Source organism: Phaethon aethereus, assembly GCF_964289735.1.
Source record: "Phaethon aethereus genome assembly, chromosome: 4".
NCBI lineage: Eukaryota > Metazoa > Chordata > Aves > Phaethontiformes > Phaethontidae > Phaethon > Phaethon aethereus.
In genome coordinates, this window is record NC_138578.1 from 56,014,475 (window position 1) to 56,030,061 (window position 15,587).

General features: G+C 41.0%; 1 protein-coding gene across 1 annotated transcript; it reads right to left on the reverse strand.

The window, feature by feature from the left end:
• Positions 1-6,394: 6,394 nt before the first annotated feature.
• Positions 6,395-14,615, reverse strand: NIPAL1 (NIPA like domain containing 1; the record flags this gene model as incomplete). The annotated part of the gene is made up of 6 exons (XM_081999689.1): positions 6,395-6,999; positions 7,143-7,303; positions 8,801-8,891; positions 9,353-9,409; positions 10,483-10,749; positions 14,570-14,615. 6 exons carry the CDS (start codon positions 14,613-14,615, stop codon positions 6,395-6,397), a joined length of 1,227 nt encoding a protein of 408 aa, XP_081855815.1.
• Positions 14,616-15,587: the final 972 nt, after the last annotated feature.

The following is a 15,587-nucleotide window of genomic DNA, read 5'->3' on the forward strand; positions in this document are numbered from 1 at the left end:
CTTCCCTTGTAAGTGCCCGGAATGGTTAATGGACAAGTTAAAGCTGGAACCTGACAGTAAAAAAAAATGCTTTGAATTAGGCTAACTCAGATGGATCCTGCGACACCTGTCATGGACCATGTCTTAGCCCTACTTGTTATTATTCGCTTTTAATTTTAAATCTTAATATAATATAGAAAAGGCAGATGAAGTTAATAATTGTTTAATATAGAATAGAGTCAGACCATTACAAATAAACAGTTTTTTAAAAAATATGTGATTGCATTGTGAATTATTTATGGGTAAATACATCATAATATTTCATTTCATAGCACCTTGTAGACAAAATACGTAAAACTCACTAGCTGAAGAATGATTGAGTTCTGCACAACTTAATTTTTCCTTTTCAAATTTAAAAAATAACTGCAACAATAAAATTAAATATATCAATCATCCCAAGTTTTGAATTTCCAGAAGATGATGGCATCTCTGGGTCACATCCATTCCTGGCATTAATCATTCACCTTTACTGCAATAGTATTTTGATAGTTATCATCCCTTGGGAAAGGAAGTTCTTAATCCTATTGGTTGAACATTTGGGAGTACCTTCAAACACACTTTTAAGGTATTTCTGCTTCAAGTGAAGCATGATACCCCTATCATTTAATATAATCTGCTAGAAGAATTGCCACTGTTTACTTTTATAATTGACACATTTATGAGCATTCAGTTCTTTATCAGACCTACGACTAAATACAGATCTATACGACACAGTACCACACATTATGCTCACCACAACTTAACGCCCAGGCCATGGAAGTACAAGGCTTTTCTGCAGATGATGTACTACAAATGCGAAATTCAAACTGTCTCCTCAATATAAAAGTACACGGAGGCTTTGAATAATGTATGAGGCATCTTTTTTCATAGCTCCTGTAAAACTGGTTTTGCCACTTTTATTGCGGCAAGTTAATATGTAATACACTACAGTACCGTGTAATAAAAAGCTCCGGTAGGTTTATGTACTCAGAGTGCTCATGCTCGTTTCACTGAGCTGTCCCATGGTGAATATGCATCCACCTTGAAACACGTTGATCTAATACACAGAACCAATAATGCTCGTCTGCCAAGCCTTCAGCTTCTCAATATAATCTTCCTGTAGGCTGCTTTGGGAAAATTATGAGTAGGCTGCTATTACGGCTCTGACGTGGATAAATTTAACAGCTGCTATCATCAGGCTGACAGCAAATAAAAGAAAAAGCACCAGACCATGCTTCAGAGTCAGTGAAACCAGGGCTTAATCAGCACCAAGAAAGGTCTACAGGACAAAGGTTGGGTATCTACAGTGTATTTACTTACCCGAACAGCTACACCCATAAATAAAGACTAAGTAGGCCACCTTAGTCCTCGTGGTGTCTCTGAGCTTAACTCAAACTCTAACCGTATTCAAACAGGCAAAAATGAAAGTACTTAGATGGGTGAAGAGTGAATGCTACCCACATCACTGACCATACAAAGGCACGTGTGGGCAAATGGAAGTTTGTTAACTGTTTTTTAAAAAAAACTTTGTGTGATAAAAGAGAGACCTGGAAGAGCAATAAAGGTTAGAAGGAGACACTACACCACCCTCATACAGCCAACGTCTAGTCAAAGGCTGTATGACTGTTGAGTGGTTGTAAAAATTTGGTTGATATTCTCTGAACAAACATCAGAAAACTTGCAGCAAGTCAGTATTACGGAAAAAAGGGCAGAATTCCCAGCCTCTGTGCACCAGCTGCTTAGGGTATATCTCTTTTCTATAAAAAAGCTGCACTCTTGGCAAACTGGGATGTATTTTCAGAAAATTAAATTACTTCCCTCATCAAAAGTATTCCTGATGAGCTGGTGATGTTTATCCCCAGTGCCATTTGGTTTTCAGACCAACTATTTTTACCTCTCTTATAAAGTTTCACAATCAGGGAGTCCCTGCAGACGCACCAAGGCACACCACCAGGCTCCGCTCCTGCCTCACACACCACCAGCCTGGCTCCCGCTCAGCCTCCCCATCCTGTCCTGGACCTCGTCGCCACTTTAAAACCTGCCAGAAAAGAGTCAGCTACGGGAAACCCACGCTGCTGAAAGAGCATTTTCTAACACACCTGCCAGTTTTGTTTTGCTGGAATTTAAACAGTAAGAGAATGGTGTTTGCTAGGAGTATGTAATTCCCCATATAGCTCCAGGACGCAACCGTGATGAGGTTGAAGATTTGACTCAGTACTCTTTGGGATGAAAATTTTTTATAGCATGGCTTGTTTTAAGTGTGGCTAGGAAGGTGGGTAAAGGAAGATGGTAGAACAGGTTTCTATAGAAAATAATAACCTATGTACTCCCTTCCAAATTCCCTGCAGATTATTTAGCCTATCCAAGTCTTCTTGACCTACCTACATTTAATGAGCACAGCTATGTAATGAATTTAATTGCCCATTAATTTGTCCTGGGGTATGGTAGTAATGAGTAGCTGCCAAGATTTGTTTTGTATCAACATTTAAAAGGCATAATTTGGTTAGCAATGCATTGCCTCTGAGGTTTTCTTTGTCCTAGTTCTTAACCATTCCCTCTACTTTCTAAACCACTTAAAATTACCTTAGATAATATCTTTCATTTCACTGCCCGGAAAACCTGACAACTCACTGAAATACACTCCATTGAGAATGGCCATGAGAAAGAGCTCCCTAAGACATCAGCTTTGGGTTTATTCCCTAGATTAGAAGGGAAGGCATTTTCACTTGCCTGTTATTTTTGTCCCTCAAAATCAGTGCCTTTTGACTACTAATCATCAGCATGAAATGTTCCTTGCAGATGCTTTCTACGGAACACCAGGGTAAGAATAGCACATCTGGACAAATTATATAATTCTGTAAGAGAAGCTAAAACCTCTTGATCTCCCCATACTCTTCCCTCCAGTTCCATCACAACATTACAGACTTTTTAGCTCAAGGTGAATAGTTTCACACGTGGCTTTTCTAGGGCAGTAGAAAGTTTTCTTTCCCATCAGAAAATCTAGTAAAAGTCAAAGCTACTAAAAGGTGGCCATGACCAAAAGAAGGTCAGATGCACATGAACTGCAAGGACATCAGCCAGATCTTCTTCACCTAAAATCCACTTCTGTGTGCATAGGACCAGCTGCTAAAACCAAGATTATTTGCTTTGCATCTGTCAGATAGATAGTGTTTAAATGCTTAGCAGAAATATGAGTTACACTCCATTTTATCCCTTGTTCAAAAAACACAAATCATTTAGTACATTATGCGTTAATAATTTATTACAAGAGAAATGTTAGCATAACTTCACTAAAAATTTAAATTCTTCCAAATTAATTACTAAATATAAACATTTTCAAAAATAACATCTCGTATGGCAAATGTTTTTTATACAAAAAGATAATCAATAATTTACCTCTTAACATTATAGACTTCCTGTACACCATGAAAAAAAGCACTAACTGATTTTCTGATACTGTAAGAAAATAACATTATTTTCCTAGTAGATGTTATTTATGTATAAAAGTAGATACGCAAGTCCAGTAGGAAGTATAGAATTCTTGCTTGGTGCAAGTTAATTGACTGCCAGGACTTGGTATAAAAAGGGCCTAGACTTGGTATAAAAAGAGTCCAGACCTTTATCAAAGAAAGTATTACTACATATCTTTAAAAATGCCAACATACATCCATTCAAGAATTGGACTTGTTACTTTTTGTATAAATAACCCATTTGGTCACGCCACAGTGATGACTCTATCAACAACTAGAGGGGCTACTACCTATGCAGAAGGATTTCTTTTTTTCTTTTTAGGGTCAATCAATATTTTCTTCAATTATTCTTGAATAATTCACAGTGAAAAGCAATGCAAGTTTTTGTTAAAAGGCAAACTGTAAAGAAAACTCCAGCTTTAGTCTTTTTATTGTTTGTATTATCTGTTTTTAACTATAAAGATTTTGTAATTTGAATCCGGCCAATAAAGCCAAAGTATTCTCTATGTTACGTAAGTAGTAATGAAACTGTTTATATATTTTCTTCTCTGAAGATTTTTTTAACATGTGCATTTTAACAGCAAAGAATTGCTGCAAGTCTTAACACTTGGGAAGCTGAAAAACATTCCAAAGCTGTATACATTGTCATTGTCTTTCCAAGGCAAGTGCATTTTTTGTGAAAATGTCTCTTTTGCTGTAGTAATATTGCTACCACCTTCTGCACTATTCAATGTACTTCTCAAATTAGGTAATTGTAGGTAATAACCTGAATACCCATTGCCTAATGACATCTTACGGGCTTCTCTTTACACTGGCAAGATTACCTGCAATATTTTATAAAGTACTGTGAGTAGAAGAACTGGACACACTTTCCAATATCACATTTCTCAGATATGCTCTTTCATTGTAAAAATGAGGGTTTAGAAATAAGGTGCAAGTGATTGATACAATTTCTGCCTCTTCCTGTAGGTATGTCAACAACAAACCTAGCCAAGTGAAAAAAAAATGTTTGTAATTTAGAAATATCTTTAAGCTAGTATCCCTAGTGTTACTTTCTAGTTTTCAATAGCTTCTAAAGCATCGTTAAAAATCATTAACAAGTGAGATGTTTCATGAGTGTCTTTCAAAAAGGAAGTACTTAAACTTGGCACAACGCAAACGTATGAAATATCAGTAGCAACACTTTTGTTCTTACAGCTAAATTATGCGCTTTCTTTCGTGGAACAACTCGCTATCCGTCCAAAGTGTCCACTTTCACTACGCTCTTTGCACGTTAGAGAATATAGACCCTGCTTCATGAGGAGGTTCTGCTTGGCAAATAAAGCTCAGCTGATTAAAATAAATTTTTAATTGCTGAAATGCTAGCATCCTCTGGCAAAGGTTCCGGACTCACACGTAAAAACCCAAGAACTGGAAATACTACCTGTCTGATGAGCTCATCATGACCCACACATCTGATTGCTGAAGCTACTTTCTCGCTCACAAAGTGGCAACAAAGGGGATTGTAATGAGTTGTACCACGGACTGTGCAAGCTGGTTTTGTGCAATAAAGATCAGTGACCACAACTGAGGAGCATACCGTGGTACAGAGGCTAATCTTCCCATCTACATTAGATGAACAGCTAACACATCTAATAGAGGTGAATACTCATTTTTGGAAAAGATTAAAAGGCCAAACTAAAACAAAAGATGTTTTCATGTTTCTCACCCCTTGTTTACAGCCCTTCCCTTACCTAGTATTTTTAGAAATTGCACACGGATTGGAAAATGGATTTTGCTTTTATAACGGAATGTAAAGAATGTTAAGAAACAATGATAACTTTCTGGAAAATGAGAAAAAATTTTGAAAAGCTTAAATGCTTTTGATGAATAGATGGCAATATTAGGAAGAAGTACAGAAATAAATAAAGCCCCTTCTTAAGCCTCAAAGTAGTATAAAACATAGTGGGAATTCTTAAATGCACATTCTGGTTTTCTTCTGCCTTTGAATAATTTATTCTTTTATCTTACATTATTTTTCAAGCCAACAGCAACTGTGTTCAGGCCTCTAATGAATTTTCTTTTTCTTAAAATGTAACTTGGTCATGGTTTTGAAATAAAAAGGTACATGCACATCCATGGATTTGCAATCCACTCAGGACGGCTAAGGTATAAGACCTAAGACTTTGTTGTTAAAAAATGGATTTTGAAGGAGAATGGTTACAAAGAACAACATTTCATAATTTTTTGGTGACTTCTATTCGAGATTAATGGGAAGGTCATAAAAAATAAAAAAACCCACCTTGCATAAAATTTTCTATTAAAAGCTAAAAGGGTTAAACAAAATTTTCTTCATATTTTATCTCCAATGAATATCCTTCAGGTAGACTATTTACAAGTTTGCTTGGCAATAAATTATAAAAACATAAAGAAAGCCTGAAATATTAAGGCCATCACTAAGATAATAGGAAAGTGCTTGTCACTTCAGCAAGGATTATCTTTTATCATGATGGGCAAATTGCACTTGGTAAATATAGCCTACAAAGACCATTCTTTTCTGCTAAAATTCTCCAGTAGTAGATGCTGCATAAAAAAAGGACTAGGTTGTTCATTGCCTGACATGCAATCACCATCAGGTTTCTGTCTGTCATGAGAATTATTGAACATTTTCATTCATTACTACCAACAGCTGGCACAGAGGAGTGGCCCACATTTCACAGAATCACAGAATCACTAGGTTGGAAAGGACCTTCAAGATCATCAAGTCCAACCATTAACCCAACGCCACTATGTCCCCTAAACCATGTCCTGAAGTGCCAGATTTAACTGGCCTTACAGACAGTTTACCAGAGGACTGCAGAAAAGAAGAGCATTCTAGTAGACATAGGTGGGCTGAGTCTGCAATTGACAATACTTTGAGGAGAGTTTCATTGACTGAATAAAACGTTGTCCTCCTCGTATGCCAAAGATGAGTCTTCCATGCTCTCCAATAAAGTGTGACAGGTTTCGTATTCACGGCCTGGTAATGATGGTTCTTTGGCAACAGCGGACATCAACTGACTCCAGGTGATATCAGTATTTTTGAAAGCATGCAACAGAAAAATGCCTGTGATGATACTGCAGAACCCACTCAGGGTTCCAATGATATCACCCGGGTCCATACTAGTCCACTCCTTGAACAGGATGATGGAGCATGTCACAACCGTCGTGGTGAAACACACGTAATAAATAGGTGTCACTAGCGATGTATTGAACACGTCCAATGCTTTGTTGAGATAACTGATCTGAGTGCTGACTGAGAGCACTAAGATGCCCACCAAAATGTAAACCAATGGATGACGATAAACTGGCTTCTGCTCCAGCATTTGTTTAATAGCAATGCCCAGGCCTTTCACAGATGAAACAGAGAAGGCACCGATGAGTGAGCAAATTAAAACATAGATCAGTATATTTGTCTGACCTTTCCTTGGAGCCACAATAAAAATCAGCATGAGGGCAACAACTGTCAGGAGAACAGCAAACGTAACAAACGCTGTAAGAGAGAGAAATGAGAAGAAGAGTAATGCACATGGGAGAAAATACCAGACGACGTCCAAGTATGTGCTAAAAGTTATTAAATGTCCCGAACACTCCTCTATGAACTGTAGCACAAATTCATTGCAATTGCATACAGACCTGGATCTTGCAGCTTTCTTTCCATCTCATCTAGTGAGGTGACCTCCTCCTCCTTGGGGGCATGAATAACCATGACCGTTGACCCTAAAATGCTCAGTACACAGCCCAACTTTCCATGAATATTCAGCTTCTCATTTAAAAAATAGGATGACAATATCGCACTGTTGGGCAAAATATAAAGAAAAATGTTCAGCTCCACCAGCCACACAAGACATTCAAAATCTTTCAGGGTAACATGATAGTAATTCAAAACCTCTTTTGAATTTGGATATATGAGAAAACTGCCTGAAACGATAAAATTTTAAGGAGTTTTGCAGGAAGGTTGGTCAGGACCAAGAAGGTCGCGTCAGGTGTTAGGGGGGTTAGCAACCCTGACCCCTCCCCTCCAGGTTGTAAAGGGTCCGCTCAAGGAACTTCTCATTACTGATTGCCTAGGTCAGGAGTATGCACCCTCACGCACCTGTAGATTGACCACATGAGCTGTTATTTTCTTCCGAAAACAGTTTAAAGCACTTCATTTGCCACTAGAACCTATGCAACAAGTTTTGGAAACTGTTCCTCATCCCTCTGTGGGCTCTCCCACCCAGCCACAGTTTCTGTCTGGCTTGCCAAGACTCCCCCAAAACCACAGAGAAGGCACATCTCCCATTGCTATGAGGACTGACCACAGGCTCTCCAAGAGGTTCAAGATTTAACCTAAGGATAAGAACATGGCCCACATGAGGCCACCTCACAAGGCACATAATTAACCAGCTAGAGCACAACCTCAGGCACAGACACAGGCTTAACAGCATTTGGATACACTCACAAATAGTTTTTCAACCTACTGATCAAATTACAGCTGTTTTTTCACGCAAGGGTAACGAGCTCACTGACATGACGTTCTCAAGTTGTCTGTTTCATGAAAATTGGAAAGATTGCTATCCCCACCAAAACAGAGGGTGTTAAAGCTTTATTTCCCAGAATGTTTGTTGTAAGCATAATCCATGTCTTTTCTGCTTCTGTCATAGCCATATTAATGTATGTGCTTAAGTATTTGGAAATTGTTTCTTCATACATAGGAAAGGAGGGCATTCATATTTCAGAAGAACCACGAATTTTAACTGTAGATATTAAAAAAACTAAAATTTTCTTTGCCTTCTTTCCAGAAGAACTTGGAAAAGACCAAACAAACCAAAAATGCTTACTAAGTGTGCCTTAATATGAAATTTTGCTCCTATAAAAAAGAAACATTTTTGAAAACATTTTAATGGGGGAATAGTGTATTTTCTTTTAAAGTTTTGTCAGAAATGAAGAACAGGATAAGACTTCTTAAGAAAGCTTCAGTTCTCTAGGAAGTGATGAATTACAGCTTTCTACTACTGTGCATCAGCAGTATACCTGGTATACGCTGATAAGAAATATTTTATAATATAGGTGGAAGGTTGTTAGGAAAGCATATATCAGTTTTTGGAACCAGACTTCTCATTCCCTCTACCCAGGAAATTCAGTTCTAAAAAAGCAAGGGAACTTTCCACCAAGGAACAAAAAGCATTTTTTGTCCATATTTTCCTTTTCAGTTTTCTTACTAAAATTCTCTACTTTCAGCCAAAGAGAGTATTTTTCCCTCACACACTGAATGGTTCATTTGTCAAGGTTTGCGTCCGGTTTGTACTAACCTTATGAGAACACTCAGTGCACCCAAGGGGGTAACTAAGGTTGCAGGTGCAAAGGCATAGGCAGCAAAGTTTGCAGCTTCTCCTAATCCCACTGCAGAAGAAAGAACATTTGAATCAGGTTGAAAGGGGGGAATAAAAAGCATGCTATTATAAATATTTTGTATGATAGCTATGATAGCAAATATAAACCAAAATATAATTTGCATATACACCATCTATGCAAATTAACCTTTCAGTATTGTCTAACTTCCTCTGGACATAACAAAGGCTGAAGGAAGTTAAATATTTTTCCCCTAAGTCCTGGAAGCTGGACAGATTCACTCCCATTGTTTTTGTCTGGATATTAAAGAAAAGGTGGTTGTTCAGCAAAGAGCTCCAGAGAGCAAACATAATATTTGAGAGATGGGATACCAGAATGGCTTCTGCCATAAAGATGATTGCAAATACATTTCTTTTAAGTGAGGGGAGTTAAAAATCAGGGAATAAACCTATCTAAAATATTCTGCTTTTTGTAGCACTTACATGTAGGTTGAGAGGAAAGAGGTGACTTACTTGATAGCAATCCAGCCCACCAAAGCCATTCCTTCAAATAAGAATATCCACCCTGTCCTGAAAGCAGACAAAATAATCTCATCTTAGAAGAAAGAGACCATCTTATTATAATAAACCAAACCACAGCTTCACATTTGCATCTAGTCCTACAAAGTACCGAAAAAGCATGTTATCTGTTTGCAACATGAATAATATTTCATTTGATTTTGACTGACATTTTATATTAATCACTGTGCTGCATTTTGACTTGGACTTCTGAAAAATGATATTTGACTAAATACACATGGAGGGAGAGTTCCAAGAAAAAGTAAAATGTCCATGAAGATTGTTGGTGAGCTTAAGGAATGCTTCAAAGTGCTTTCCCAGGTCAGATCCAACATATTCATATACAGTCAGCTGCATTTTGACTCTGCTTATACTTTAAATTGAGAGAAATTACAAAGAAAAATGCTACTGCATGCTTTAATTTTTTTTACATAAACTGTAAGTATATTGAACATTCAGTAACACATTTTTTTTCCAATAACCAAATTCTCTGGAAGAGTATATTGCAATAAACACAACAAACAAGAGAAAAACTGCTGATGCTATATGTTTACATCCATGCAAGGGGAATTATGAGATTAGTCCAATGGGTGTTTTAAAAGCTCTCCACATTTTTCTAGCTCTTCATCTGTTGACTTCAATGGAAGAATAACTGTACTAACTGTAGAAACTTTTGTAATAAGTATTGCACTTCCTTTTTTTTTTTTTAAAAGAACTAAATCTAGTTACCATCTTGAGACTTTCCATCTCAAATGAGGGGGGGAAGAAGATAGGGAAAAGGAGAGAGAAAGGCATTTTGAAGGGTAAGACAAAGGGAGAACTTTATTTGGAGGAAATATCACCAGCTCACTATATTTAATACCCACCGCTGCCCCCATAGCTCTAAGAATTCTGAAATCTCAGTTCCTGTAATCACACCGCATTTCCACCCCTAGCCAAGACAGGACTTCTGATCACCGTTAAAGTACGACGGTTTTCAACTACAACAGTTTTAAATGTGTGGTCCATGACTCGAGCCCTGATCTTGCTGAGTTATAACAGGCGTTTGTGCCTCCAGCAGGAGCAAGGCAGGCACCACCGCTTACCAGCTCGGGGGACTCCTTTCTCTGCCAGTTTCAAAAGTCCTTTCTTCTTCAGTATGAAACTAGAACCAATAAAGACACTGGAACCTATTGCCAAAGCCAAGCCAACGTAGAGGCGATATTTGCTTCCAGCAGGCGTGGAAATGCTCTGGTTCGTTTCATTGAGAGTCCCATCTATAGAGGCGAGGAGAGAAGGGCGGGATTCAGACACGTTGATGATCTGGCACCATGCTTGGCAGGAGTCATGGCAAGCGAAAGAGAGCACAGCACCTGGAAGGAGGAAAAGGAGGACAAGTGATGCATGAACGAGGCACAGCACTGAAGGTGCCCCATCCTCACTCTGCTTACTCCTTTCCATATCTTTCCCAGAGCACTTATCATTTCTGACCATGCAAATAACTCACAAAACCCACATAACGTACACAAATGCTGCCCCGGGTCATTACCCACCTCTGTAATTCACAGGCGGATACTTTATTTTATACATGTTTTTTGCACTACATTGGCTCAGTCAAGCAATTAGGGCAAGACCAAGGAATGCAACAATAAAATATTATCTTCAGTGTAAAATTCAACTTGAAGTCATAAAAGCTAACCTGAAACCTCAAGAAGAAAGGGTTCTTCTGTCTTGTGCAGCTACCACATCCCCAAAACACAAACATATAGCCAAATCCATGATTTCAGACTTTGCCTTCTAGAGTAAGCCTGCTGTTATTCCAGGCTTCTGCTTTTACATTTGTAGCTGAGATTTGAAAACAAGAAATAAAAAAGGGAAGGAAAAAAAAAATCTATACAGGGAGCAAACCCTTACTGCATACAGGTACGAAAACATTTTATTAACATTGTTCAGTGACTACTGTGTGAGCCAGATCTCCTTTACCCAATCCTAAAATGTTGAGGTGAAGGCCTCATTACAACTCACAGCAATTTTAACCTCAGCAACCCCCAGCAGGAGGAAAACCACAGCCTGCGAGGGACGGTCCCCTGGCCACCCCTGCAACACTGCTCTAGAGCCAGGCGACCCCAAGCTAAGACTGCAGCTTCACACTCTCAGCCAGCCAAGCCTTATCAGCATCACTATGATGACAGCCTCCCATGGGAATGACGTCATTGCCATCAGCGTAGGTGTGTTTTTTAAAGGAAGAAGAGGTATTGCATTTCCAAGAACAAGAGGAGTCATTATTTTGCACGGGGAAGCAGGCGACAGGCAGCAATGCTGCAACAGGGCTTACAGTAGTCTAGGCTGATGTTTCACAGTTGCTCATGGTGGACTGCAGCACACAAAGAGTGTGGATCAGAGAATCTAGGCTGGAATAGCTTTTAAGGACAACCTTTTTGGAAGGAAAGGTTTTATTGTGAAGACATGTTAACGTATGAAACAGCTGATGCAGAAGTAGAAAAGCTCAGTCCATTGTGATTCGTATAAAGCATTGGATGCAACAAATAATTTTGCTTCCCCTGTAATTAAAATGACACACGAAGGATTCATCCTGCTGAGTGGCACCATCGGTAATACACCCACTTGGGGTTTTTTTGCAACTGAAAAAAACACTTGGAGACTTGGTAGAAAAGGATGTGCCTCTGTGTCTCTTCATACCTAAGCTCTGGAGATATTAATGTTCTGTCAAAAGTATTTCACTGCACAATTAACAATAAGCAGCCTTGGATAATTCACCTAACACTGTTTAGGAAAGAATATTTAAAATATCAAAAGTATTAAAAACAGTATGAAATCTGACAGCATATCTTCATTTGCGGCTGACAATGCCGATACTAACACTAGGAGATACCACCCTTTACAAGTACGGAACTAGAATGAGTATCTGCTCCCAGTTTTCCTGTGCCATGCTTACAACAAACATACTACAGAAAGTTATCACTTGATTTTCAGGCTGTGCAATCACATTTCCTTGTTTGCCAGGAGAGTTCCTATATCACAGGAGTTGTTTTGTATTGCTAAGCCAGGCTTTGTGAGAATGGTCCCACAAAATGGGTATTTCTGTATCCTGCAGCTGAAGATTAAACTCTTAAAGAACTTACATATACATGAAATTACTTTTGCATAGTATGTAGGATAGATAGTATTCTGCCATCTTATCAGTACTAGAAGTTGCAACTGGATAATGTAAAAGAAATGGAATTTGCATCTGTACCTGAAAGTATTTTAAAATCCTGAAGTATTAACATAGTCTTAGAAGAAGAAAATTTTGCATATACTTAAGTTTTGACATAATTAAAGATGAAAGTACAAAGGAAAATTACAGGGAAGTGCTTTAAGCATAAATGTTTCTCTTGGCTAACATGTATCAGGGCAAGGCAAAAAAGCAGAGAGGTTGCCAGTGAATCAAATCCCTTAGCTCCCAATACCTTATGATGATGCTGAAGTGGACTGGTGACGGTTGTACCACCACCACTCAGCTACTACAGGCTTTATGTCAGAAGCAGCAACATTTCCTGCTTTTAATTGAAAGAAAACATAGATACAAAAACTCTTGATAAGTATGGTCTTTTAGCTACCTGCAATGGTAAAGGTAGCTTTCTATCAGTCTGTTGGGTTTCTAAAGTGAAGAAAACAACACTCTTGTCTCCCTTCCTGTGAATGGTGTACTTTCATTCAGCTTGAGATGAACGGCAGGCTTATTCCCCTCCACATGACATTACTATTACTTTTTCAACAGATTCTTACGTTTTCCATTCCTCAGCAGACTTTATACATCGAATAATGAAAATTTAATCATGCCATCTGTAGTAAGTCACTCAGTGACTGCCACAGGACATTTCTCTCCTTGCTGAAATGCAATCTTTGCTCACATTACAAAGAGATGTTGGATCTTTTCCCTCATCCTTCTGCCAGCTGAGAAGAGTCATCTTGAACACTTGTGATCTCTGTTTACTGTGCTGATCAGCTTTCTCTAGTTTTAAAAAAAATTTAATTTGTTCCACTTGCATGTAAAGTGGTATGTCACTCCACTGATCAAAGAACCACCTAAGAGCTGGGAAGAGGAGGCTGATCCAGGAATTACTATTACTTTATTCCCCACTGTGACTAGTCTAAAGATTACCTGGAAGGTCTGAGGAAGGTGACAAATCTCTGAGGGCGCCTGGCTTGCTCAGCACCCAGTTTCTGTAGCTAAGCTATTTTCACCTCCCACTTCCAAACGACAACGAATGTGAACCTGTCAGCAGAGCCTCTCCTTGCAGAAATAAACTCTCCGAGCTCTGACTCAAGACCGATAGCAACAGAAAACCAGTCTGAGTTCAGGAGGCCACTGGTGTAATTTCTAAAGTGTTTTTACGATTCAGCTAAATCCAAAAATGTTTTCTCAAACATAAATATTCTCCATCTGAGTCGGTTAGATCAGCCAGCCTGCTACCACGCATTCCCCGTAGCAAGTTTAACTTGCTGGCGTTTCGTCCCTGCAAAAGCCTGGGATTAACGTACCCTGCGGTTCATTAGTGGCAGCCAGCTAGGCTTTTCTCCTGCCACTGAAGACACTGGTCCTAAGTCATCTGGAAAACTTTTTGTTTTGATTAGACATGTAATTTGACCCTTTTTATTGTGCTCACGAGTCAGCTCACAGCTGGCAGGTACCCTTCTCTCTCACCCGGGAAATCCCAAACCCACTTTCGCCCAGGCCTGGCTGCTGGTGCCGAAAGTGGATGTGCTGGGCAGGCATCCGTTCCCTGGCACACCCCCATTCACAGAAATGCACAAAAGATGCTGAAAAGCGAGTTTAGACACGAGCCAGCCACGGGAGAAGCCACGCAGGAGCCTGCCCGACGTCGGCACACTCCTCGGAAAACTGCGTGACGTCACGGCGGAGTAAAGTCTTATGTATGCGGGAGTCCTGAGAGCCGCTCCCGCGGTGGGGACGCAGGGGCGGCGCGGGGGGTTTACAGGACCGGCGCTCGGCACCGCGCGCATCCCGCGCCCCCACTTCCCGCCCATTGCCGCGCACCCTCCGCGCAGCGCCGCGTCTCCAGCTCCGCGCCCCCTCCCCGCGCCGCGCCGCGCCGCGCCCCCACCGCACGCTGCCCGGCGCAGCCCCGCGCCTCCCGGCTCCCCTTCCGCGCCCGCGCAGGCACTGACCCGTGCGGCAGGGCGGGCGGGCGGGCAGCGTCTCTCGCTGCCCCATGGCTGCGGGGCCACCGCTCCGCGGGCGCGGCGGCGGCGGCGGCGGCTCCGCCCGTCCGGGCGCGGCCCGGCGCACCTGGGCGCGCCCCGCTCGCCCGCCCCGCGGCCCCGGCCCGGCAACTGGAGGCGGAGGTGGCATCCCCGCCGCGCCGGGGGCGCGTCCTTGGCGGGGAACGTGCGCGCAGGACCCAGGAGTGACCTCGAATGGGCCTGGGTTTGTGTCAATGGTTGCGCAGTCCCGGTTGTCACCGGGGGACTTCTGCGGCCCCGCCTGGACACTGAGTCCTCCTTTGGAAGAGCTCTCTCCCGGGGTACCCAGGCAATATTTGTGTCTACTGGAAGTTTCTGTAGAGTTAATTTTCCTCCCCTTCACACCTGGGAGAAGAGGTGAGCAGTTTTAATGTGCAGCCACGTAAGGTGTGTGATGGGCTGCCTGCGCTGGCTTTGGCCCCTGGCTCTGCGGGCAGGCGGGGCATCCCCCGGCCAGGCCATCCCAGCTTCACAGAAGTAGGGCAGCGCCTGGTGATATTTCCCCTAAGATGACTCCCTGTGGTTGAACAGGCTCCAGGGTGTCATGAGAAACAATTAGCTTTGTTACCCAACCACTAATTTCAAGGTAGAAGTCTAAGCCCTTAATTTTAACACGGGTAAGTGAAATATATTTACTAAATCTATGGCTTAACAAACCATTACATGCCCAGCAAAATTCCTGGGATAGTCCGACGACCTTTAGTGTGTACAAGAACTTCCCAAACTGGACCCCAACTGGGCTGCAAATGTAACACACGTCCACAGAGCTCCACAGGAATCTGCCGGCTTGAGACCAGGAGAGGGTAACCATGCTTTGGAGCACAGCACCTAAATTAATCATCTCTGGTTTTGAAAAGTTTTAGCTCTGCTGCAAACCAGTGAAATATGGTGACAGTATCAGCAAAATAACTTTGTTTTCCTGCCTTTGGCATCCTTGACTTTG